This window comes from Protomyctophum parallelum (genome assembly GCF_964188405.1).
Source record: "Protomyctophum parallelum genome assembly, chromosome: 17".
NCBI lineage: Eukaryota > Metazoa > Chordata > Actinopteri > Myctophiformes > Myctophidae > Protomyctophum > Protomyctophum parallelum.
The window spans coordinates 46,298,391-46,323,802 of NC_139719.1; the positions used below are offsets into that span (position 1 = coordinate 46,298,391).

A 25,412-nucleotide genomic window follows, 5' to 3' on the forward strand; every position below is an offset into this window, starting at 1 on the left:
CTCCGCTCCGCTCCGCTCCGCTCTCTGCCCGCCTGCCTGTGGATCTCATCGCTGCTCGGCTTCCTTCCTTCCTTCCTGCCTTCCTGTCGGTCGGGTTTCTAGGGGAGAGGAGAGAGAGAGGGAGAGAGAGAGAGAGAGAGAGAGAGAGAGAAGATGGCGGCTCCTGGACCGGGGGAGTATTTCCAGATCGGCAGCCAGATCTCCTGCCTCACCTGCCTGGACCAGCGGCTCTGCGGCGAGGTGGTGGCCTTCGACTACCAGTCCAGGATGTTGACCCTGAGTATCCTTTTTTTTTTAAACGTTATTATACGGCGGACCCCTCCGAGTGAAATAGTACTATAACCCCCTCATCCATCCAACCATCCAACCTCCCCTCCTATGGTGGCCTGGGGCTGTGGGTTGGCTGGGTGAGCCGGGCCGGGCCGGGCCTGGCTGCCTGGCCGGGGGACAGAGCTCTGTCCTCGGCCTGGGCCTGCCAGGCTGCACCGGGCCCCGTGGAGGTCCTGGATGGGACGAGGGGCTCCGATTTCTGCGGATGGATCATATGGATATGGATGGATGTGCTTTTTGTTATTGGTTTGGTTGGTAACTAAAGTATAACGCGCCCTGCTGGATGTGTGTGTGTGTGTGTGTGTGTGTATGTGGGGGGGTGCTGTGGCCCCGGGTTCAAGTGTGTGTGTGTGTGTGTGTGTGTGTGTGTGTGTGTGTGTGTGTGAATAACGCCAGTGTGTATGTATGGATCACTATGTGGCAGCGGCGCTGCTCAACGCTGTGCGGACGGAGGATCACTATGTGGCAGGGCATCGTGTGTGTGTGTGTGTGTGTGTGTGTGTCCTCAGACCATGCTAACCACCGTTAGCTTAGCTTGACTTCAATGAAAACAAGCGCGGACATTTATGTGATGGTGGTTCTAAACGGCTTCATATTGTTTTTATTATTATAATAAATGAAATATTATATCTATGTATTGAAGAGTTACAGATATAATAATAATAATAATAATAATAATAACCCTGTGTTGTGTTTAGTAGTTTGGACACACCGACCGTTGTGTAAATATGACAGTGATTATTATTGGCTATTGATGATGATAACACCACTCCCCACTCACTACAGTAGATGATGCTAGGAGGCTAGGCTAACTCACTACAGTAGATGATGCTAGGAGGCTAGGCTAACTCCCCACTACAGTAGGTGATGCTATAGGTGGCTAGGCTAACTCACTACAGTACATGTATCCTAGGAGGCTAGGCTAACTCCCTACAGTACGTTTATGCTAGTAGGCTAGGCTAACGTGTTGCTACTAGTATAGACTAGCTAGCTGTCCAGTTAGCTGTGGCTAGAATAGCTGTTGCTACTACCGGTGTGTGTGTGTGTGTGTGTGTGTGTGTGTGTGTGTGAGTGAGAGTTCCAGGGGGTCCCCTGGAAGCTAAATGGGCCCCTTATGAGTCTGTAACTAGTCTGAGAGTGTACAAATGGAACCAAATGGACCCTTATTGCTCTGTAATTCTGAGAGTCGGGGTCTATTTGGTTCCATTTGTACACTCAGGGGTTAAATTGACATTGATTTTACAATATAAATTGGGCGATCGATCCCAGAGATAGAAATGCCATTAAACTGGGGTGGTCCTTGAAATGAAACGGGTTGAGAATCGCTGCCAGAGCCGTAATAATCTTCTCGTATGTGGTGTGGGGGTCCCTGGCATATGCTATGTAATGGGGGGTCTTCTTGCGAGTAATTGGTGCCAATGTCGTCCTTCTTGACATTTAAAGGACAACTTTAGTTTTTCTTCAACCAAGGTTCATGTTTTAGGTTGTTATTAGAGAAACTAAAAGATGAGTGTTCTTTTTTTTTCATTTGCTGCTTTCTTTCGTTTTAGGGATTTTAGCCGTTTTTGACAGGGGGGCGGGGGCATTCGAGCGACGAGCATGGGGCTAAATATGTATTTTATAGCGATTTCTTTTTTAATTATTTACTATAGTCCTAATAAACCCCTGGAAATTTCATCTGGCCACAAAACATCACGAGATCTACTGAATGTGTCAAACTGACATTGAGCCTATGACACACAGTGTGGCTTCCCCCCCAGTAGGCTACCTTCACATTCAGTAGATCCTGTGATTTATTTGTGGCCAGATGTAATTTCCTGGGGTTTATTAGGGCTATAGTAAATAATAAAAAAATAAATCTCCATAATATTTTGTAAAAAAATACATATTTAGCCCCATGCTCGAATGCCCCCGCCCCCCTGTACAAAACAGCTAAAATCCCTAAAACGAAAGAAAGCAGCAAATGGAAAAGAAATAACTCATCTTTTACTTTCTCTAATAACAACCTAAAATATTAACCTTGGTTGAAAAAAACTAAAGTTGTCCTTTAAACCTTTAGGAAAGTGGGGCATGTTTTATAGGTGAATAGGTGATTTCCATGCACTTAACCGTAGTTTTTCCAGTGTTAAGTGTAGGTAAAGAGAAGAGAAGCCATCTCTCTTCCCTTATAATCTGATGATAGTTTCACAGTAGCGACTGCAAAGCAAAATATGACACATAACGATTATAATATCAAGAACAAGAACAATATTTATTTTTAAATGACCTATTTGAGTTCAGAAGAGTTACTGTTCCTTCTAGACTGACACATGTGTAGCTATTCTTTAATCAAATGTATGCAGTCACAATAAGCCTAAAGACACCATGAGCTGCTTTCATTAATTTTAATTTAGTTTGTCTTTTTTTTTAATAGCAGCCTAATCATAGCTAAATAAGTGTCATAATCCGATTAATCGTTTAAATAATTGACAGATGCATCGATTATGAAAATAATCGTTAGTTGCAGCCCTAGACGAGAGGCTGGTCTGCACTTATGCGAGACCCGGATGTCATGGGTAACCCCTGTTGGTGTTATACTTTAGCTATTGAAAAATTGCAAATCTACAAGCTCATAGCGCGGCACAGAGTGCTGCGCTATGAGCTTGTAGGTCTGCTATTTTTGAAAAATCTTTTGACTATATATTATTTCAGAGCGTATGTTTTTTAGCCTCCCCCTGGCCAGCCGGGGCGCCTGATGGAGGGGAAAGGATCTGGTTGGAATAACGTGTTCCTTCCACGCGCTACGTCCAACCAGGGAAACTCCCCCCTGTCAGGTGTAAAGGAGCAACTTGGACACTCAGGCATGAAGGAAGCATGAGTTCAAGTCTGTTGCTCTCCCCTTGTCCCCCATATATGGGGACTAGGTTGGTCTCCCCTTGTCCCCCATATATGGGGACTCGGTTGGTGGAGGGTGTGTAGAGCCCAGGATCACATTAGATGATTGACACAGGGGTGAAAAATGGGTTACAAAATTGTGGGATAAGAAAAAAAAGAAACATGATTTAGAAAACATTTTGTAGAATCGAGCGATTCGAGCTCAGGTCCAAATGGGCCAAATGCAACGCCATTAGAGCTATGGACCAGAACATTAGTGCTATGGAGCAGAAGCTGCAGAACATTAGAGCTATGGACCAGAACATTAGAGCTATGGACCAGAACAAACTGAGAGTGATCGATTGATTGTCAATACAAATGGTGCATTTATATAGCGCCTTTAGCCTTTATCCTTTATCCAAGGCGCTTTACAGAGATGGTGCATTACATTCACCCATTCACCCACACATTCATACACCTTTACATAGATGGTGCATTACATTCACCCATTCACACACACATTCACACACCTTTACAGAGATGGTGCATTACATTCACCCATTCACACACACATTCACACACCTTTACATAGATGGTGCATTACATTCACCCATTCACACACCCATTCACACACCTTTACATAGATGGTGCATTACATTCACCCATTCACACACACATTCACACACCTTTACATAGATGGTGCATTACATTCACCCATTCACACACACATTCACACACCTTTACATAGATGGTGCATTACATTCACCCATTCACACACACATTCACACACCTTTACATAGATGGTGCATTACATTCACCCACACATTCATACACCTTTACATAGATGGTGCATTACATTCACCCACACATTCATACACCTTTACATAGATGGTGCATTACATTCACACACACATTCATACACACCGATGGCAGCGGAAACCATGCAAGGCACCAACCTGCACATCAGGAGCAATCAGGGGTTCAGTGTCTTGCTCAAGGACACTTCGACAGTAACTCTGGGGGAGCCCACAGGGTTCGAACTGGCAACCTTAAGGTTAGCATCCAGCCACTCTACCGCTGAGCCACCGCCGCCCCAAACAACTGCTACTTTGTGGACGAAACCATGAAAAGCACGAACTAATTAATCCTTGTTTACATCATGGTCCTCTATTTTCAATTAATCAGATCAGAGTGTGTAATAATAATAATAAAACTTTATTTGTATAGCACCTTTCATGACATGAAATGCAGCTCAAAGTGCTTTACAGAACAATGGAGAATAAAAAGAAAAGCAAAGCAACAACATTATAAATCTACAAGCTCACAACGCGTCGCCTTGCGACTCGTTGTGAGCTTGTAGATCAGCTATTTTCAGCATGCAACCAAGTGTAAAATGACTTATACTGGATCTCGTGTCCACTAGTCCCTTCCTAACATTTTAGTCTAGTTTTAATTTGTCGACGTAATTGTCAGTATATTTAGTCTTCGTTTTAGTCATCGTAGCTTTAGTTTTCATTTAGTTTCCATTTGTTTTAGTCAGTGAAAATAGGTAGTCGACGGACATTTTTCGTCTTAGTTTTAGTCGACGAAAACAACACTGGGTCGAACAGGCGATGGTTGGACAGCAGGCAGGAGGAACGTCACCCGGAAAGATTTTAAAAAATATATTCATCTTTTCGGGCGATAGTGGACGGTGCGATAGAGCACCGAAGTCCTGACGTAACTCGCTCATCCCTTCCATTCCCCTGGTTCGCGGAAGTAATTTCTCTATGGAGAATAACATGGGGTGATCTTAATATCGTCTACTATAAGCGTTGTGGTCCAAAAATAAACAAGCTGTCTCGGCGTTATTGTCAGGGAGGTGTCTCTGTATCGTTTGCAACAGTCAGTCACTCATATATGATACAGTCTGCTTCTAGCGGAAATGTAACTAATTCAGCAGCAGTAACATTAGCGTTTTCTCTCAGTCAGTTGATTCTTCATATCCATATGAGTGAAGCGGCCGGGGTGACATGTTTATTTTTCAAACACAGTTGTTATATGAGGCGATCTAAAATCGCCTCAATGGGGATTTCAATGCAACTAAAAAAATACATGAACCTGGGGACTGACGCCCTCTACTGAAACTAAACAAATACATGAACCTGGGGACTGACGCCCTCTACTGGAAGGGACGTCAGACTCCGGTGCTCTATTGGGCGATGTGACGCTCGCCCGCTGTCAGAGTAGAGAGAGAGAGAGAGACTGAGAGAGAGAGACTGAGAGAGAGAGACTGGCTATTGGATTCAATGGAGCTTTATTGGCATGTGAGAAATCGTCTGTTTGCGAGATTGACAAAGAAAGGGTCAAAATTATAATAAAACAGTTGGAAATGTGTAAAGTATGTCCAGTTGGAGGAGGGCACAGCATTGTGTGTTAACGGAGTGATGTCGCGCTGCGTCGTCGTATACGTGCTATATTAAATGTCCAGGGTGTAAAAGTAGTCACTTTAGGACAAATGGCAGCTTGTCTTTCTGAAAACTATTTAAATATGGGGTACCGGTATGCTAATGCGTGTGAGTGGCAAAGTGAGTTTAATGTCGTTTAAGCCATTTAGGCCTGAGGATGATTGTAAAAAAACAATTGCCGACAGTCCCGACAGTTTTCTGAAAAACACTGTCTATGTCCCTCGTTCTCAAACTATTTCATGTCAAGGACCCCCAGAATTATTTGTATGTGGACCCCCATCTGAAAATATGTTGTTCGAGGGACCCCCCCCCCCCCCCCAGAAGCAAATATTTGAGTTAAAAACGTTCGCTCTGAAAGAACATATATTTAAAGATTTGCGCCACATTTTCAAGATTTTTCAGAAATAGCAGTCCTACAAGCTCGTAGCGCGGCACTCGGTGTGGCGCTACGAGCTTGTAGATCTGCTATTTTTTAATAGCTAAAGTGTAACATAATGCTTAAAACACCAAAAAGGGTTCCCGTCTAGAATGGATAGGACTTTTCTGTTTGATGTATGGGCTGTCAATCAGATAGGACTTTTCTGTGTGGATGTATGGGGCTGTCAATCAGATAGGACCTTTCTGTGTGGATGTATGGGGCTGTCAATCAGATAGGACCTTTCTGTGTGGATGTATGGGGCTGTCAATCAGATAGGACTTTTCTGTGTGGATGTATGGGGCTGTCAATCAGAGAGGACTTTACTGTGTGGATGCATGGGGCTGTCAATCAGAGAGGACTTTACTGTGTGGATGTATGGGGCTGTCAATCAGATAGGACTTTACTGTGTGGATGTATGGGGCTGTCAATCAGATAGGACTTTACTGTGTGGATGTATGGGGCTGTCAATCAGATAGGACTTTTCTGTGTGGATGTATGGGGCTGTCAATCAGATAGGACCTTACTGTGTGGATGTATGGGGCTGTCAATCAGAGAGGACTTTACTGTGTGGATGTATGGGGCTGTCAATCAGATAGGACCTTACTGTGTGGATGTATGGGGCTGTCAATCAGAGAGGACTTTTCTGTGTGGATGTATGGGGCTGTCAATCAGATAGGACCTTACTGTGTGGATGTATGGGGCTGTCAATCAGAGAGGACTTTTCTGTGTGGATGTATGGGGCTGTCAATCAGATAGGACTTTACTGTGTGGATGTATGGGGCTGTCAATCAGATAGGACTTTACTGTGTGGATGTATGGGGCTGTCAATCAGATAGGACTTTTCTGTGTGGATGTATGGGGCTGTCTAGCTCTGATCCATAGCCTTCTACTGCTTCTACCATTCTGCCCTGCGCAGTAAAGGCTATGGGACTTTCAGTTTTAAATCTCAAATAGAAATCAGACCTCTTTGGCGTAAATAAAAAGAACGTTTTTGCTACTCACCAAAACAAAGGCGAGTTGTGTCATTAGAAAGCCAAAGACGAGAGGCTGGTCTGCATTCATTCATGTGAGCGGCGGAAGTTGAGAGTAACATAGCTCTAAATGAAACGCATTAGAGCTATGGACCCAGAGCATTAGAGCTATGGATCAGTAGCATTAGAGCTATGGACCCAGAGCATTAGAGCTATGGATCAGTAGCATTAGAGCTATGGACCCAGAGCTAGGGGCTGGCAAGGCCAGGAAGTGTGTATATTATTATTTTTTACCACTCAGTATAACTTCCAGGCATGGTTAAAAAAAAAGCTTGCGGATGTTTAACTTTGAACACATGATTGCGATCACGTTACGACCAACCTACGACGTGCGTAGATTAATTATAATCGCTCACCCTGTCCTGACACTTGACGCTGTGTGTGGAGTTAAGAGTCCAGGCCTGTTCATACTCCACTTTTAGGTAGACTGGGCAGCATTCCTTTTCGGGTTTTTGATCTGGTCGGGAGCGGATGATATCGTTACGTCATGTTGTAGTCATTGATTTGTAGTCATCAGGATGATATAGTTACGTCATGTTGTAGTCATTGATTTGTAGTCATCAGGATGATATAGTTACGTCATGTTGTAGTCATTGATTTGTAGTCATCAGGGTGATATCGCTACGTCATGTTGTAGTCATTGATTTGTAGTCATCAGGATGATATCGTTACGTCATGTTGTAGTCATTGTTTTGTAGTCATCATGATGATATCGCTACGTCATGTTGTAGTCATTGTTTTGTAGTCATCAGGATGATATCGCTACGTCATGTTGTAGTATTGTTTTGTAGTCATCAGGATGATATCGCTACGTCATGTTGTAGTCATTGTTTTGTAGTCATCAGGATGATATCGTTACGTCATGTTGTAGTATTGTTTTGTAGTCATCAGGATGATATCGCTACGTCATGTTGTAGTATTGTTTTGTAGTCATCAGGATGATATCGCTACGTCATGTTGTAGTCATTGTTTTGTAGTCATCAGGATGATATCGTTACGTCATGTTGTAGTATTGTTTTGTAGTCATCAGGATGATATCGTTACGTCATGTTGTAGTATTGTTTTGTAGTCATCAGGATGATATCGTTACGTCATGTTGTAGTAGGGCTGGGCGATATGACAAAATCTCATATCACGATATAGAATTTATTTTATCACGATAACGATATACTCACGATATAGAATATTTTTTACGATACCTATTTTTTTTTATCTAAAAGAATAATTTTTTGTTCAGGTCGAGTACTTTACTGTACTTGGGCTGTACTGTACTGTACTGTACTGTACTGTACTGTACTGTACTGTACTGTACTGTACTGTACTGTACTGTACTGTACTGTACTGTACTGTACTGTACTGTACTGTACTGTACTGTACTGTACAAGCTCTCCTCCCTGGCCTCTGTCTGTGTTAGGCTGCACAACAGTGACACTTGTTGGTGACAATAGTTATGCTATTTCCGTGCTCGGATACAGGGACAGGGACACACATAGCTGTCTATAATGGTTGCACCACTCAAAAAACTATTAAATTCACATTATCCAGTCTAATTATATGAATATAATACTGATGCCCTTCCCATGCACAGACAGGCCCAAAGCAAGTACAAAATATTACAAAATAAAATGTATATAATAATAATTAGAGGCTGAACTCAATTGTTCAGCCTCTGTAGACATTTTTAAAGCACAGCTCAAGACCCACTTCTACAACATTGCTTTTAATTGATCTTTTATTTTTTGTTATTCATGTCCTCACTGTATTGCATTACTGCTTGTTTTTTAATGTCGTTGCCTTGCTTTTCTTTTTATCTCCATTGCTCTGTAAAGCACTTTGAGAGCTGCATTTCATGTCATGAAAGGTGCTATACAAATAACGTTTTATTAGTATTATTAATAATAATTATTATTATTATGACAATTAAAAAGAAAAAAGAAAGAAATAAGACACAGAAGTACAGGCCTATGTCTGCATTAAATTGGCTTAAGGAAAAAATAAATATCTCATGTCACAGTTTGTCACTACAGTTGTTTCAGTTCATTTAAGCTCTGTATAGGGAATCAACATGTTCTGTTGTAGTTATAGTTTAGTTTGTTAAAGACGTTGGGCAGCTTAACGATGTTTAATTGACTACAGGCGATAGAGTGAGAGAGAACGCGATCTTGTCGTCAACTCTCCATGCCCATGGAGAGTGCGTATATGGGAGTCTGGGACGAGTGGGGCTTTTTCTTTTCCTTTTTTTTGATGATCACAACAAAGTCAGCGTCTTGTGTTGTTGTTGTAAGCTGTTGCTGAATTAAGGACTTTTCAAATGGAATAATTTATTTGGAACAATAAAACAAGACAGAGACACGCAGCAGGAGGACTGCACAGGTAAGAGGAACGTCTTGGAAGAAGTTTGCAGTGCACCCGACGACGGACAAGCTTATTGTTCAACTGTGTAAAACATGCTTGGCTCACGCAATTTATCAATTTGACCCAACATGAAACCTGCATTTATAACAGTGAATGACCGGTTACTTTAGGGCGCGTTCGGAAATAGCGCACTAGGCGGACTGTGCATTGTGCAATGCAAACTGATAGATGAGTTCGCTCTGGTGTGGTATTTCCGAACGTGCCCCTTACACCGCTCTGAATCTCGTCAGCCATCATCTCCCTTCATATAGGGCGCGTTCGGCTATGCGCACCGGGAATGTGGTCAGTTTGTTGAGTGTGGTGGGCGGTGACGTCACAGAGTGCGTTCAGTGTGCCTTATTTACGAACGACCAGTTCAACACACCATTCACACTGAGCAACCCTACCCTGATGGTAGGGTTGCTCAGTGCGTGCACTCGGCACACCCGGTGTGCAGCGCACTGGATTTTCGAACGACAACGCACTGAGTGCACTGAATAAACGAACGACAAGAGAGCACACCAGTGCGTTCAGGGCGCATTTCCGAACGCGCCCGTAATCAAAACCACTTCCATATCCATACAATGGAAGACGTTGCCCCTCTTTTAGGTGCAAGCACCACCTCGGCTTGTGTTGTGGTCGTGTTGGCCTGCTTAGAGTATATAATAGAGAAGACATCCGAAAGGTGTTCGCTCACTGTTTTCAGTGCGCGCGGTGGGCTGCTGGGCATGCCGTATATAAGCGATGTGACGTAAAATACTGCCGTAAAGCGAAACGGCGATATAAGCGATATAGCTTTTTTTTCGTGATAGACATTTTCTATCGAAAATACGATATATATCGTCATATCGCCCAGCCCTATGTTGTAGTCATTTATTTGTAGTCATCAGGATGATATCTCTACGTCGTGATGTAGTAAAAAGTTTTTTGTTTTTGTTTTTGTAATCGATACCAGATAAAACTTTTAAGATTGTATATTATGCACATGCCATGGTCACATAACCATTATATGTTGTTGAGTGCATGCTTTGATGGTTACAGTTTTATAATCAGTTTTGATGAGTAAACCTTTGTGGAGATCTTCTCAGTTCTCATTGTATGCTAGTTACTGCCATTCAGGATGGAAAATGGAATCCATTTTGATTTGGGGAGAAGTAGTTTCATAAGGGGCTGGTATGAAGTACTTGATATAAACAGAAAACGTTCAGTTCACTAGTCTACACTCTACTCTACACCTGCCTTCATTTCATCTGATTGTCTGTCTGGCAGGCACTTAACAAGCGATCGTTAACTGTGTCTGTTAGAGAGAGGGGCAGAGAAGAGTGGCTTTGTTCAACTTCATTTATACTTATATTCTCCACTCTGATGAAGGTACATGTTCGATGTATTAGCCTATATTTTGACAATTAATCGGAAAATCGATTAATCGTTGTCATCCCTAGTTTGGGTGAGCAGTGAGTCTCTTACCACCGCGGCTCAGTGACGTCATGTTGTAGTTTTAGTAAAAACAGACTAGAGAGATGTGTTTGGGTGAGAGGTGAGTCTCTTACCACCGCGGCTCAGTGACGTCATGTTGTAGTTTTAGTAAAAACAGAGAGATGTGTTTGGGTGAGAGGTGAGTCTCTTACCACCGCGGCTCAGTGACGTCATGTTGTAGTTTTAGTAAAAACAGAGAGGTGTGTTTGGGGGTGAGCGGTGAGTCTCTTACCACCGCGGCTCAGTGACGTCATGTTGTAGATTTAGTAAAAACGGAGAGATGTGTTTGGGTGAGCGGTGAGTCTCTTACCACCGCGACTCAGTGACGTCATGCTGTAGTTTTATTTTTTTGTATTAATTTATATTTTTTGTCCCACGATTTTGTAACCCATTTTTCACCCCTGTGTCAATCATCCTGTGATGTGATCCTGGGCTCTACACACCCTCCGCCAACCTAGGGAGAGCAACGGACTTGAACTCATGCTTCCTTCATGCTTGAGTGTCCAAGTTGCTCCTTTACACCTGACAGGGGGGAGTTTCCCTGGTTGGACGTAGCGCGTGGAAGGAACACGTTATTCCAACCAGTTCATGTTGTAGTTTTAGTAAAAACAGAGGTGTGTTTGGGTTAGCGGTGAGTCTCTTACCACCGCGGCTCAGTGACGTCATGTTGTAGTTTTAGTAAAAACAGAGATGTGTTTGGGTGAGCGGTGAGTCTCTTACCACCGCGGCTCAGTGACGTCATGTTGTAGTTTTAGTAAAAACAGAGAGATGTGTTTGGGTGAGTGGTGAGTCTCTTACCACCGCGGCTCAGTGACGTCATGTAGTAGTTTTAGTAAAAACAGAGAGGTGTGTTTGGGTGAGCGGTTGAGATTTGGATTCAGACACCTATGCAATCTCGTTTTGTGAAGAATCGTGAAGCACTAGTTGGCTGTCCAATACATTTTTGTTACTCTTAATTAGGGATGCACCGAAAATTCGGCCACCGAAAATATTCGGCCGAAAATGGCTAAAAATGTATTTTCGGCCTATTCGGTTTCGGCTCAAATAAGCCGAAAAATATCACTGAATAGTAGTAGTGGTCCTAAAGTTGTGAATCGAACTAAACTGCGGGAAAAACAAAGATGTACAAGCCCAACGCGCTGTGCATTGCGACGGGTAGATAGCTTGTAGATCTGCTACTTTCAGCGCAGGAAGGGCGCATGCTTATGACGCTCATTAACTATGCATCAGCTCAGCAGGCAGCAGCCAGCAGTGAGCACTGAGCAGTCACAACACAACACACGTCGCAGCAGTCACGGAATGCTTCAATGCACAGGCAGATCCGACACAACTTTATTGCATACATATGTGCTTTCATCCACGCTTCCATAGCCTTTTAAATCTTATTTCCCCATCCACGGGCACAAGCAACGTGATATCAGCAGCTCTTCCACCCGATCTGTGGACGGGTGGTGTTCTGTTGACGAGGGAAGCTATAGCTAGCATGGGAGCTAACGTTAGTTTTAACACCTCACACTCGCTGCTGCGTTTACACGGGCAGACACAAAGACGAATGGGAATATCATTTGGAGCTTTAACAATGAATAATACTGTATCGTTGCGTCTGCCCATGTTTAATGGTCAGGGTTTCACTGTCCACAACTATAATGCACTTCCCAAAACTCATAGACATGCCACAGCCCACCACCTATAAATTCAAACCCACCTCTGGAATATTGCTATCTCATTCCACTTTAATTTATTTTATTCCATAGTCTTAGTTTTTCTCTAAAGTTGTTTTTATTTGTTTTCTCATGTTCTCCTTGAAAAGTGTCTAAGTAGCCTACTCAGAGAAGCTTTATATAAATAATATTATCACTATTATTATTACTACTTGTTTTATTGCCTATGCTTATGTAGAAAAAAAAGATCACTGCTCAGGTCAAATAGGCCTATTGATATGCGATTAAAATGTGATTAATTGAGATAAATTAATCACAAAGCCTCCAATTAATTAGATGTTTTTTTAATGGACCCATAAGTGTTTATTATTTAAGTTAGGTTTTGCCATAATCATGTATTTTGCCATAATCAGGTAGCTTTACAACAAATATGTATTCGGCTATTCGGTTTTCGGCCAACTGTTTCCTATATTCGGTATTCGGTTTCGGCCAAGAATTTCCCTTTCGGTGCATCCCTAATTAATTATGTTTGATTTCTTTAATATTTTCATGGGGAATTTTTTTTAGAATAGTGTTAGAATCGTGATCTCGATTCTTGTGGAGGAAGATCGAGATTCACATTTGAGCAAGAATCGTGTGGCACTAACTTTATAATAATAATAGTAATAATAATACTTTATTTGTATAGCACCTTTCATGACATGAAATGCAGCTCAAAGTGCTTTACAGAACAATGGAGAATAAAAAAGAAAAGCAAGGCAACGACATTAAAAACAAGCAGTAATGCAATACAGTGAGGACATGAATAACAAAAAATAAAAGATCAATTAAAAGCAATGTTGTAGAAGTGGGTCTTGAGCTGTGCTTTAAAAATGTCTACAGAGGCTGCCTGTCGAAGTTACAGTGGGAGTTTGTTAAACTACAGAGGCTGCCTGTCGAAGGTACAGTGGGAGTTTGTTAAACTACAGAGGCTGCCTGTCGAAGGTACAGTGGGAGTTTGTTAAACTACAGAGGCTGCCTGTCGAAGGTACAGTGGGAGCTTGTTCCATGCCGTCGGCCCGTAGAAGCAAAAAGCTGCTTCCCCGTATTTTTTAGTTGCCATTTTTTTAGGCAAAGCGAGCAGGCCAGCAGTGGAAGACCTTAGGGGGCGGTTTGGGACATATTTAGGCAGGCAGTCATGTAGGTAGGAAGGTGCGAGCACATTTTATTTGTCATATTAATGGTAATCTTTCGCCCTAAGATACAGTTATGTGTCACGAGCAAAACTGGACAGAATATTAGTTTCATTCCATTTTAGGGCGAGTTGGCGTTTAACCACTTGTATCAGATCTACAAGCTCACAATGTGTCACAACTGATCTACATCGACACATTGTGAGCTTGTAGATCGGCTTTTTGGACAACTCATTTTCTTTTCTCCAAAATTGTTAAAAATTAATAAAAGGAAGGGGGGGAGCATGTCTGCTCATTATAATATAATTATAATAATAACTTTATTTATATAGCACTTTTCTAGACAACGTCACAAAGTGCTTCACTAAAAAGCAGGAAAATCAAACACAATTAAAATGGATGCAACAAAGCTCAACAACTTGCAGCCAGTGGCTCGACTTCTTTTGCTGTGAAGTTGCTTGTAAATATTGGTAGTTGCTTATTTGGTCTTGTTTCTAAAGTGTAGTTGTTTATTTGGTCTTGTTTCTAAAGTGTAGTTGTTTATTTGGTCTTGTTTCTAAAGTGTAGTTGTTTATTTGGTCTTGTTTCTAAAGTGTAGTTGTTTATTTGGTCTTGTTTCTAAAGTGTAGTTGTTTATTTGGTCTTGTTTCTAAAGTGTAGTTGTTTATTTGGTCTTGTTTCTAAAGTGTAGTTGTTTATTTGGTCTTGTTTCTAAAGTGTAGTTGTTTATTTGGTCTTGTTTCTAAAGTGTAGTTGTTTATTTGGTCTTGTTTCTAAAGTGTAGTTGTTTATTTGGTCTTGTTTCTAAAGTGTAGTTGTTTATTTGGTCTTGTTTCTAAAGTGTAGTTGTTTATTTGGTCTTGTTTCTAAAGTGTAGTTGTTTATTTGGTCTTGTTTCTAAAGTGTAGTTGTTTATTTGGTCTTGTTTCTAAAGTGTAGTTGTTTATTTGGTCTTGTTTCTAAAGTGTAGTTGTTTATTTGCTCTTGTTTCCAAAGTGTAGTTGTTTATTTGCTCTTGTTTCCAAAGTGTGGTTGTTTATTTGGTCTTGTTTCTAAAGTGTAGTTGTTTATTTGGTCTTGTTTCTAAAGTGTAGTTGTTTATTTGGTCTTGTTTCTAAAGTGTAGTTGTTTATTTGGTCTTGTTTCTAAAGTGTAGTTGTTTATTTGGTCTTGTTTCTAAAGTGTAGTTGTTTATTTGGTCTTGTTTCTAAAGTGTAGTTGTTTATTTGGTCTTGTTTCTAAAGTGTAGTTGTTTATTTGGTCTTGTTTCTAAAGTGTAGATGTTTATTTGGTCTTGTTTCTAAAGTGTAGTTGATTATTTGGGGCTTATTTCTAAAGTGTGAACTAGTGCTGAACAATTTTTGCTCGAGCTGAAATCGACATGTAAATATGAAATATGCTTAAACAGGTGTTAATGTCAGTCCACAGAAGTGAACCTTTTCAAGCCTGTTTTCTCAACTCTCTGTTTCTCTGCCAGACATTACTCTATAAGCCATATCTCCAAAACTGGTGGGTCAAACTGAACAACCAACATGTCAATTTCAAGCTACGATGCCCTGCTTTCATATGATATGATTCTTTTTTTCTCCAAAATAATCCAATGGCAGTCCCTCAGTCAAATGTGGTCACATTTGTAGAATCTGATCTCAGGTCTAAATGGGTTAACCCATTCTGACCGGGCACCCATTTTGGTGTCAGCATCATGTTGTGCTTTAGCTATTTAAAAATAGCAGATCTACAAGCTCATATCGCGCCACCGAGTGGCGCGATACGAGCTTGTAGGTCTGCTATTTTTGAAAAAAAAATCGAAGAACGACTGACATTTTTAGAATCTGATCTCAGGTTAGAATGGGTTAATCAGACCAGTGTGTGTCCAGTGGAAACCTCGTATGAATCTGATCTCAGGTCAGAATGGGTTAACGACCACGTACTACTTGATCTCACACTACAATTACGCCACGCAAAAAAAGCATCATTAGTAGCGGATCTGTCATCCACAAGCTGGAGGAGAGAGCTTGTAGATCTGCTTCTTTTGGATCTGAATCCCGGAAAGTAACAGTTTTTTTTCTTTTTTCTATAATTTTTATCCCACGATTTTGTAACCCATTTTTCACCCCTGTGTCAATTATCTAATGTGATCCTGGGCTCTACACACCCTCCACCAACCTGGGGAGAGCAACGGACTTGAACTCATGCTTCCTTCATGCCTGAGTGTCCAAGTTGCTCCTTTACACCTGACAGGGGGGAGTGTCCCTGGTTGGACGTAGCGCGTGGAAGGAACACGTTATTCCAACCAGTTCCTTTCCCCTCCATCAGGCGCCCCGGCTGGCCAGGGGGAGGCAGTTTAGAGACCAGGATTACTGCATGTTTTTGTGAGGGTACCTACCCTAGGGGACACGGGGAGAACATGTGAGGGTACCTACCCTAGGGGACACGGGGAGAACATGTGAGGGTACCTACCCTAGGGGACACGGGGAGAACATGTGAGGGTACCTACCCTAGGGGACACGGGGAGAACATGCAAACTCCACACAGAAAGGCCCTTTCGCCAACACCGCCTCGGGTATGGGCACCGATGACGCGGAGGAGGAAACACGCCGCCAGCACCCACAGCGCCCCGAGAGGGAATCAAACCCAGGACCTTCTAGCTGTGAGGCGACAGCACTACCAACTGTGCCACCGTGCCCCTAAAGTAACAGTTTTTTGAGGTGAGGTTTCCATACCCGACAGACAGACGGCTATTATGTAAATGAAACGTATCCAGAGAGAAGGACGTGTCCTTCAGTCATGGGCGTCTGTTAGTAAACATGCATTCCACCCAGTGTTGTTTTCGTCGACTAAAACTAAGACGGAAAATGTCCGTCGACTACCTTTTTCACTGACGAAAACTAAATGGAAACTAAATGAAAACTAAAGCTACGATGACTAAAACTAAGACTAAATATACTGACAATTTCGTCGACAAATAAAAGCTAGACTAAAATGTTAGGAAGGGACTAGTGGACAAGAGATCCAGTCATTTTACACTTGGTGGCATGCTGAAAATAGCCGATCGCGTTGTGAGCTTGTAGATCGGCTATTTTCAGCAAGTGTAAAAACACTCATTATGACGGCATCAAGGCCCGCCAAAATACATTTTAATCGACTAAATCAACTGTAGATTTAGTCGGCTAGAATCTTATGACATTTAGTCGACTAACACTAAGACATTCCAGGTGACTAAAATGTGACTAAAACTAAATGAATTTTCAAAGACTATGACTAAACTAAAATAGACATTTGCTGCCAAAAACAACACGGTTTCCAGTACATAGTAGGCTACATACAGTACATACATCTGTACACTCTCAGAGTTAAATTAACAGTGGTTTTACAATATAAATTGGGGGTACCAGAGATAGACGTAAGGACCCTGGACCCTACATCTAAACATTAGGGCCGGGACTAATTGCGATTAATTTAGATTAATTAACTACAGAAAAATGAATCGTGATTAACTACAGATAAATTAATCGCACCTTTTTTTTCACCGCGGAACGTTTCTCACTGGGCGCTTTTCTATAGTACTGAAAACTGGAAATAATAAAAAGTCACCCCATTTTGTGTTGCCTAGAACTGGAGGTCTGACAAAAAACAGTAACAATATGAAGTAAGTACAGCTTTGTGATGTCACTGAGATGTACTTGTTACTGGTTTTTTTTCAGACCTCCAGTTCTAGGCAACACAGAATGGGGTGACTTTTTATTATTATTTCCACAACAGGTATATTAATGACAGTAAAATGTTGAAAATGAGTGGTATCCTGTAGTCACTATTTGTTGATTCACTGGGATACCAAAAAACATTAAAAAAAAAGGTTTCTCGCTGTTCTCGGGTTGAATATTGATATGCGATTAAAATGCCAAAGCCTCTGATTAATTAGATTAATTTTTTTAATCGAGTCCCAGCTCTACTAAACATATATTTGGTGCCGGGGATGGATCCCCATACCCAGATTGAAAATATTCCACATTCTTCCCCAGAGGTTTTTGTTGTTGTGCCATTGTGTGTTTTAAAAAAAAAACAATAATTGTACCCATTGCCAAGAAAAAACCTGTTACCTGTCTCAACGATTATCGACCTGTTGCTTTGACTTCTGTTCTCATGAAATGCCTGGACAGAAAATGGTTATCTCTTATATCAAGAGCATCATTCCTGCTAGTATTGATCCTTTACAGTTTGCTCACTGTGCAAATAGATCTGTGGATGACGCAATCTCTCTTGCTTTACACACTGCCCTGGTACATCTAGAAAAGAAAGGCTCTCATGTCAGACTACTGTTCATAGACTATAGTTCCGCATTTAACACTATTGTACCATGATCTAAATTAGTGTTGAAACTCAATGGCCTTGGCGTGGGCAGCTCCATCTGTAACTGGCTATTTGATTTTCTGACGGGCAGGCCCCAGTGTGTTCGCATAGGAGAGAGAAGCTCATCCACAATTCTCACCAGAACCGGTGCGCCACCAAGGCTGCTGCCTCAGTCCTCTGCTGTACAGCTTGTTTACGTTTGATTGTGTCGCCAGATACGAGAATAACATCATAATTAAATGTGCGGATGATACCACAGTGATCGGACTAATAACCGACGGTGATGAGAGGGCCTATAGGAGGGAGATAGAGGATCTAACTCTATGGTGCGATAACAACAACCTCTCACTTAACACCAATAAGACCAAAGAAATCATTGTAGACTTTAGGAAGTCCAAAGGTATCCACACCCCCATTTCCATCAAAGGGTCATCTGTCGACATAGTTGATAACTTTAAATTCCTGGGCATACATATCACAGACACATTCACATGGTCACTCATACACATCACAGACACATTCACATGGTCACTCAACAACGAGTACATCCTCAAGAAGGCGCAGCAGCGACTGTACTTTCTGAGGCGCCTTAAAAAAATTGGCTACAAAAGGACTAGTGAACTTTTATCGCTGTATAATTGAAAGTGTCTTAACCCTTGGACTACCAGTCCCAATTTTTTTGTTTGGGTAACAAATTGGCATATTTTTAATTCATCGTTTTAACATACAAGAAAGATCTGGTGGATTGAAGAGATGTTTTCTTTTTTTCATTCATTGCAAATGTATTCTCTCGATTCGCCACCAGATGGCGGGAAAGCACCATTATGCTGATTTTGGCTAAAATAGACGGATCTTCCTAAGTCACTTCCGGTTCAACGATCAACAACATCCTGTAGTATTTTGACCCTAGTCAATAGCTTGGCTGGTCCGGATTGCTAAGCTATGCTATATTTTTCATAACTAAGTCAAATTAACCTCAAATCAACCCCAAAAGATCGCAAAATATCACATTTTTTACAGCGACGCACATAGAGACGGCGCGCGTGCACGATAGCGCACGATCACGCGGATTTCGGCCGTTTTTTGGTAAATTACATCCAACATTAGTGATATTAGCGAAAAAATATTAATTTTTGCTCTTTTGACCCCGCGATAACTGATATTGATTGTAATTTTTTTTCCGTTAACGGGAGGTTTAGATTTTTCGATTCATTCCGTTTTTTCCGTGAATTGTAGGCCAAGGGTTAACTGGCTGTATCACAGTGTGGTACGGTAACACGACCTCTCAGGATTGCAATAGGTTGCAGAGGACCGTTAAAACAGCAGCTAAAATCATCGGCAGCACAGAATTACCCAGTCTCCATAACATCTACACCACTCGCTGTATGAAAAAAGCCCATAACATCATGGAAGATGCCACCCCGCAAATACCCTGTTCAAACTACTCCCTTCCAAAAAACGCTACCAGAGCATCAAATCTCGTACCACCCGTCTCAGTAACAGTTTCTACCCCCAGGCAGTCAGGCTGCTGAACAGCTGACCTTGAACTGTATTGCACTTCACTTCACTTGCACTTTTCTTTTCCTGTTTTTTGTCTTTTCTTGCACTATAGATGTTTGTTTATGTCCTGTGTATGTAAGACTGAGAGTGCTCTGAGCAAAATAATTTTCATTGTATGTATACTCTGTATCTATACAAATGACAAATAAACCTGAACCTGAACCTTGTTGAATAGCTCTCAACATACCAGCTCTCAGGGGGCACGGTGGCACAGTTGGTAGTGCTGTCGCCTCACAGCTAGAAGGTCCTGGGTTCGATTCCCGCTCGGGGCGCTGTGGGTGCTGGCGGCGTGTTTCCTCTTCCGCGTCATCAGTGCCCATACCCGAAGGTGGGGTTGGCGAAAGGGCCTTTCTGTGTGGAGTTTGCATGTTCTCCCCGTGTCCCCTAGGGTAGGTACCCTCACATGTTCTCCCCGTGTCCCCTATAGGGTAGGTACCCTCACATGTTCTCCCCGTGTCCCCTATAGGGTAGGTACCCTCACATGTTCTCCCCGTGTCCCCTAGGGTAGGTACCCTCACATGTTCTCCCCGTGTCCCCTAGGGTAGGTACCCTCACATGTTCTCCCCGTGTCCCCTAGGGTAGGTACCCTCACATGTTCTCCCCGTGTCCCCTAGGGTAGGTACCCTCACATGTTCTCCCCGTGTCCCCTAGGGTAGGTACCCTCACATGTTCTCCCCGTGTCCCCTAGGGTAGGTACCCTCACATGTTCTCCCCGTGTCCCCTAGGGTAGGTACCCTCACATGTTCTCCCCGTGTCCCCTAGGGTAGGTACCCTCACATGTTCTCCCCGTGTCCCCTAGGGTAGGTACCCTCACAATAAACATGCAGTAATCCTGGTCACTAAACTGCCTCCCCCTGGCCAGCCGGGGCGCCTGATGGAGGGGAAAGGAACTGGTTGGAATAACGTGTTCCTTCCACGCGCTACGTCCAACCAGGGAAACTCCCCCCTGTCAGGTGTAAAGGAGCAACTTGGACACTCAGGCATGAAGGAAGCATGAGTTCAAGTCCGTTGCTCTCCCCTTGTCCCCCATATATGGGGACTAGGTTGGCGGTGTGTAGGACATTAGAAGATTGACACAGGGGTGAAAAATGGGTTACAAAATCGTGGGATAAAAAATATACTGTATATATATATATAATGTCACCACTTGCCTTAGTTAGACCATCTATACTTGGTTAAACGGACCCAAGTTAAAACTGTCCTTGATGCGTTCTTTTTAGAGATGCTCCGATCAGGTTTTTAGGCACCGATCACCGATCACTGGAAGCAGTAACTGCCGATACCGATCACAGCGTGGTGAAATCACACACCTTGCAAACTGGTGTCCTTTTCTGACACAGTAAACCAGGGATACTCAAATAGCTGAACATGTGGGCCACATTATGAAAATGGCAAGGGGCCAAGGGGCCGGTTGATAAGATGACAACATTCATGTTACTTTTTTTATTTACCTTTTTTCCACATGACGTATGAAAAGACAAGTGCAATGTGCATTATTTTATGGCTTGCCCATTTTCTCTCTTTTGAATAATTCTGTGCAATTGGCACATTCGACACAAACAACTGTTTCCATAATACAAACTAACATAGGCTACTTCTCCATAAGCAGAATCATGAATAGGCCTATTTAATTTATACAAAAGGAGAAGAGAGAGAGAGAGAGAGAGAGAGCAATGTGTTTGTGGCTCAAACTTTGTCTAATATTGTTTTAGAGCAGTGGTTCTCAAACATTTTCATGCCAAGAGCAAAGGACCCCCTGCTAAGCAGCGAGTTATATATGCTTAGATTATTTTGTATTAGAATAGATAAAACTGAAGCGGGCAGGAGGCTCCACTTCCGCTTTATATTTTACTCATGATCAGAGCTTCCGTTGCTCCAGACTGTATGACGGAAGCATTTCTATTTTACTCATGATCAGAGCTTCCGTTGCTCCAGACTGTATGACGGAAGCATTTCTATTTTACTCGTGATCAGAGCTTCCGTTGCTCCAGACTGTATGACGGAAGCATTTATATTTTACTCGTGATCAGAGCTTCCGTTGCTCCAGACTGTAAGACGGAAGCATTTATATTTTACTCGTGATCAGAGCTTCCGTTGCTCCAGACTGTATGACGGAAGCATTTATATTTTACTCATGATCAGAGCTTCCGTTGCTCCAGACTGTAAGACGGAAGCATTTATATTTTACTCGTGATCAGAGCTTCCGTTGCTCCAGACTGTACGACGGAAGCATTTATATTTTACTCATTATCAGAGCTTCCGTTGCTCCAGACTGTACGACGGAAGCATTTATATTTTACTCATTATCAGAGCTTCCGTTGCTCCAGACTGTACGACGGAAGCATTTATATTTTACTCATTATCAGAGCTTCCGTTGCTCCAGACTGTACGACGGAAGCATTTATCAGAGCTTCCGTTGCTCCAGACTGTATGACGGAAGCATTTGTATTTTACTCATTATCAGAGCTTCCGTTGCTCCAGACTGTACGACGGAAGCATTTATATTTTACTCATGATCAGAGCTTCCGTTGCTCCAGACTGTACGACGGAAGCATTTATATTTTACTCATGATCAGAGCTTCCGTTGCTCCAGACTGTATGACGGAAGCATTTATATTTTACTCATGATCAGAGCTTCCGTTGCTCCAGACTGTAAGACGGAAGCATTTATATTTTACTCGTGATCAGAGCTTCCGTTGCTCCAGACTGTACGACGGAAGCATTTATATTTTACTCATTATCAGAGCTTCCGTTGCTCCAGACTGTACGACGGAAGCATTTATATTTTACTCATTATCAGAGCTTCCGTTGCTCCAGACTGTACGACGGAAGCATTTATATTTTACTCATTATCAGAGCTTCCGTTGCTCCAGACTGTACGACGGAAGCATTTATCAGAGCTTCCGTTGCTCCAGACTGTATGACGGAAGCATTTGTATTTTACTCATTATCAGAGCTTCCGTTGCTCCAGACTGTACGACGGAAGCATTTATATTTTACTCATGATCAGAGCTTCCGTTGCTCCAGACTGTACGACGGAAGCATTTATATTTTACTCATGATCAGAGCTTCCGTTGCTCCAGACTGTATGACGGAAGCATTTATATTTTACTCATGATCAGAGCTTCCGTTGCTCCAGACTGTATGACGGAAGCATTTATATTTTACTCATGATCAGAGCTTCCGTTGCTCCAGACTGTACGACGGAAGCGTTTATATTTTACTCATGATCAGAGCTTCTGTTGCTCCAGACTGTATGACGGAAGCATTTATATTTTACTCATGATCAGAGCTTCCGTTGCTCCAGACTGTATTTTCAGTATGTATTCAGTATTTTTGTCGAATAACCTCTGAATAGCGTCACTTAGTTTGTAGTCAATTTTTCAATTTCTTTTATTTCAAAATAAATAGCAGATGCCTTCCGCCTTTAGTGTGCTAATCTTAGTAAAATGGACCCGAGTTTCAACCGTACTTGGACCATTGTTGTTGTTTCTTTTTACATCTACACCAAATCTCTGACTGTGAGCTTGTAGATCGGCTGTAGAAATGACTCTGCAGACCAGGGAGCAGTCTAGACCCCTAGGCTGTAGAAATGAGAGTGTAGGGCATAGACTGTAAAAAATATGGACAAAGCGTTCCCCGGGTCTAACATGAACGTAAAATGAAGCCTGAAATCCCTGCACTGTAAATCGCCATCTTTCTAGATCCGTTTTGGACCAGCTGGCCATTGGCTGGCTCCGTTTGGGTCCAGCTGGCCATTGGCTGCCCAGACAACGAGGCGGGACTTCCCCCCTTCTTCTCCGTTGGTTTTATTTTGACTCGAGTGGGAGGAGAAGACTCTTGAGTGGGAGGGGAATCCCGATCATAGACGGTAACGGTAGCCACGCCCCTCAGAACATAGGCGACTTTATGGTCATTATTTTAATTAATGGGACCATAATTTTCCAAAAAGAATATTATGACATTAGAAATGAGACTTTAAACTAGTGACTGGAAGCAGAAAGTATTCATGACCATGTTTATTAAGGTAATACAGTCTAGGTGAAGTTGGGCCAAAATACATGGGAGCTATGGGGCTTTTTGGGTCCAGTCCAGCGCCACAACAGGCCATTATATGAACTACCCATTTCAAATGAGGCTTCACGAAATATCTGGCTGACTGCCCCCCTGGTGCAGGGGCCCGGTACAGACCCCTAGGCTGTAGAAATGAGAGTGTAGGGGTACAGACCCCATAGGTTTGAACAACGGTTTAGTTTCCACAACGCGTGCATGGTCGTTGCGGTTCGGTTGTCGTGGTTACGTTGTTACTGTACTATTCGTTACGTTGTTACTGTACTGTCCGTTACGTTGTCACCGTACTGTTCCTTGACCCTCGGGCCCTCCCCCAGAATGTGCTTCCTCTAGCGGTAAGCCCAACCTCAACGACGTCATCCTGGTCAACGTGAACTACATCTCTGACGTCAGGATGGTCCACGACTGCACTGAGACCCCGCCCCCTCTAGCATCACTGAATGTTAGCAAGGTACGTAACCCCGCCCCTAACCCCCGCCCCCTCTAGCATCACTAAACCGAAGAATATTTTGTTACGTGCGCAAGCAGAGCGCGCAAGTAATAATTTCGCCCGGTCTTCGTTCACCGTGACAGCCAACCCGCCATTTGATGTGTATGCAAAAAAACCCTGCAAATCCGTGCCTGGTTTGCTGGGACCAGATCACATAAATGACCATATGTCTTACGTCATCATTTAGAGCTTTATTATATTACACAGTGGGTGAAAAAACACACCCCTTAAGACTAAACCACACCCATCAGAGGTGTGGCTTCCAGAGGTTCCTAGGTACCTTTAGAAACCTCTAGGTGTCAGGCCCGTACTAAGGAATGGAACACGACTGTATACGTATGTCTTACGTCATCATTTAGAGCTAGTCATACGTATACTATATACATAATCAGTAAAATAAAATGGCAAATTGTGCCTGATCTGCTGGGACCAGAGTACGTGGTGTGTATATGTATGACTAGCTCTCAATGATGACGTAAGAAATATGGTCATTTGTGTAATCTGGTCCCAGCAAACCAGGCACAAATCTGCTGTTTTATTTGCATACGCATCATGTGGCGGGTTGGCTGTCACGGTTTTTGGCGCAAAGTAACCACAGTATACCGCTAATCAACTTACAACTACATACTCTATATAGTATATGTATATAAAACATATATGTATATAAAACAATTGACAATTTACAATAAATAATAAAATAATTATACTGTATAATATATTTTAATTCAGTTTATATACCTTTTTTTTTCATCACATATCAATGATTTATTTTTCTTTAAAAAACTTAAAAGGGATCCAGAATATATCTACATCGATAAAACTGTATTTCTTATATAGATAGAAACTTGAACCATACTTAATAATACTAGGTGTTTATATGCATAAAGTAGGTAGGTAGCAAATAGTTAACACCTAATAATTATACATTTCAAACGTTCCTTCACAGAGATACTGAGATTTGACAGTTTACAGCGGTCGAAAGTACTTGCGCGCTCTGCTTGTGCACTAGTTGGCCATGTTATGTATGGCCTACTAGTGTGCAACAAGCAAGTATGCAGTCGACAGAGTGCAGTTCTAGTTGGATAATATCTTGTCCATAATTCCATGCTGCATTGATGTTGGTACCATTTAGGAGAGACAACAGGCAAACGATCAAAAT

At 42.3% G+C, this 25,412-nt stretch overlaps 1 protein-coding gene across 1 annotated transcript; it reads left to right on the forward strand.

The window, feature by feature from the left end:
- Positions 1-67: 67 nt before the first annotated feature.
- lsm12b (LSM12 homolog b) lies at positions 68-24,250 on the forward strand (the record flags this gene model as incomplete). Its single annotated transcript, XM_083787680.1, has 2 exons — positions 68-280; positions 24,081-24,250. The coding sequence occupies exons 1-2, from the start codon at positions 154-156 to the stop codon at positions 24,248-24,250; spliced, it is 297 nt and encodes a 98-aa protein (XP_083643806.1). The 5' UTR covers positions 68-153.
- Positions 24,251-25,412: the final 1,162 nt, after the last annotated feature.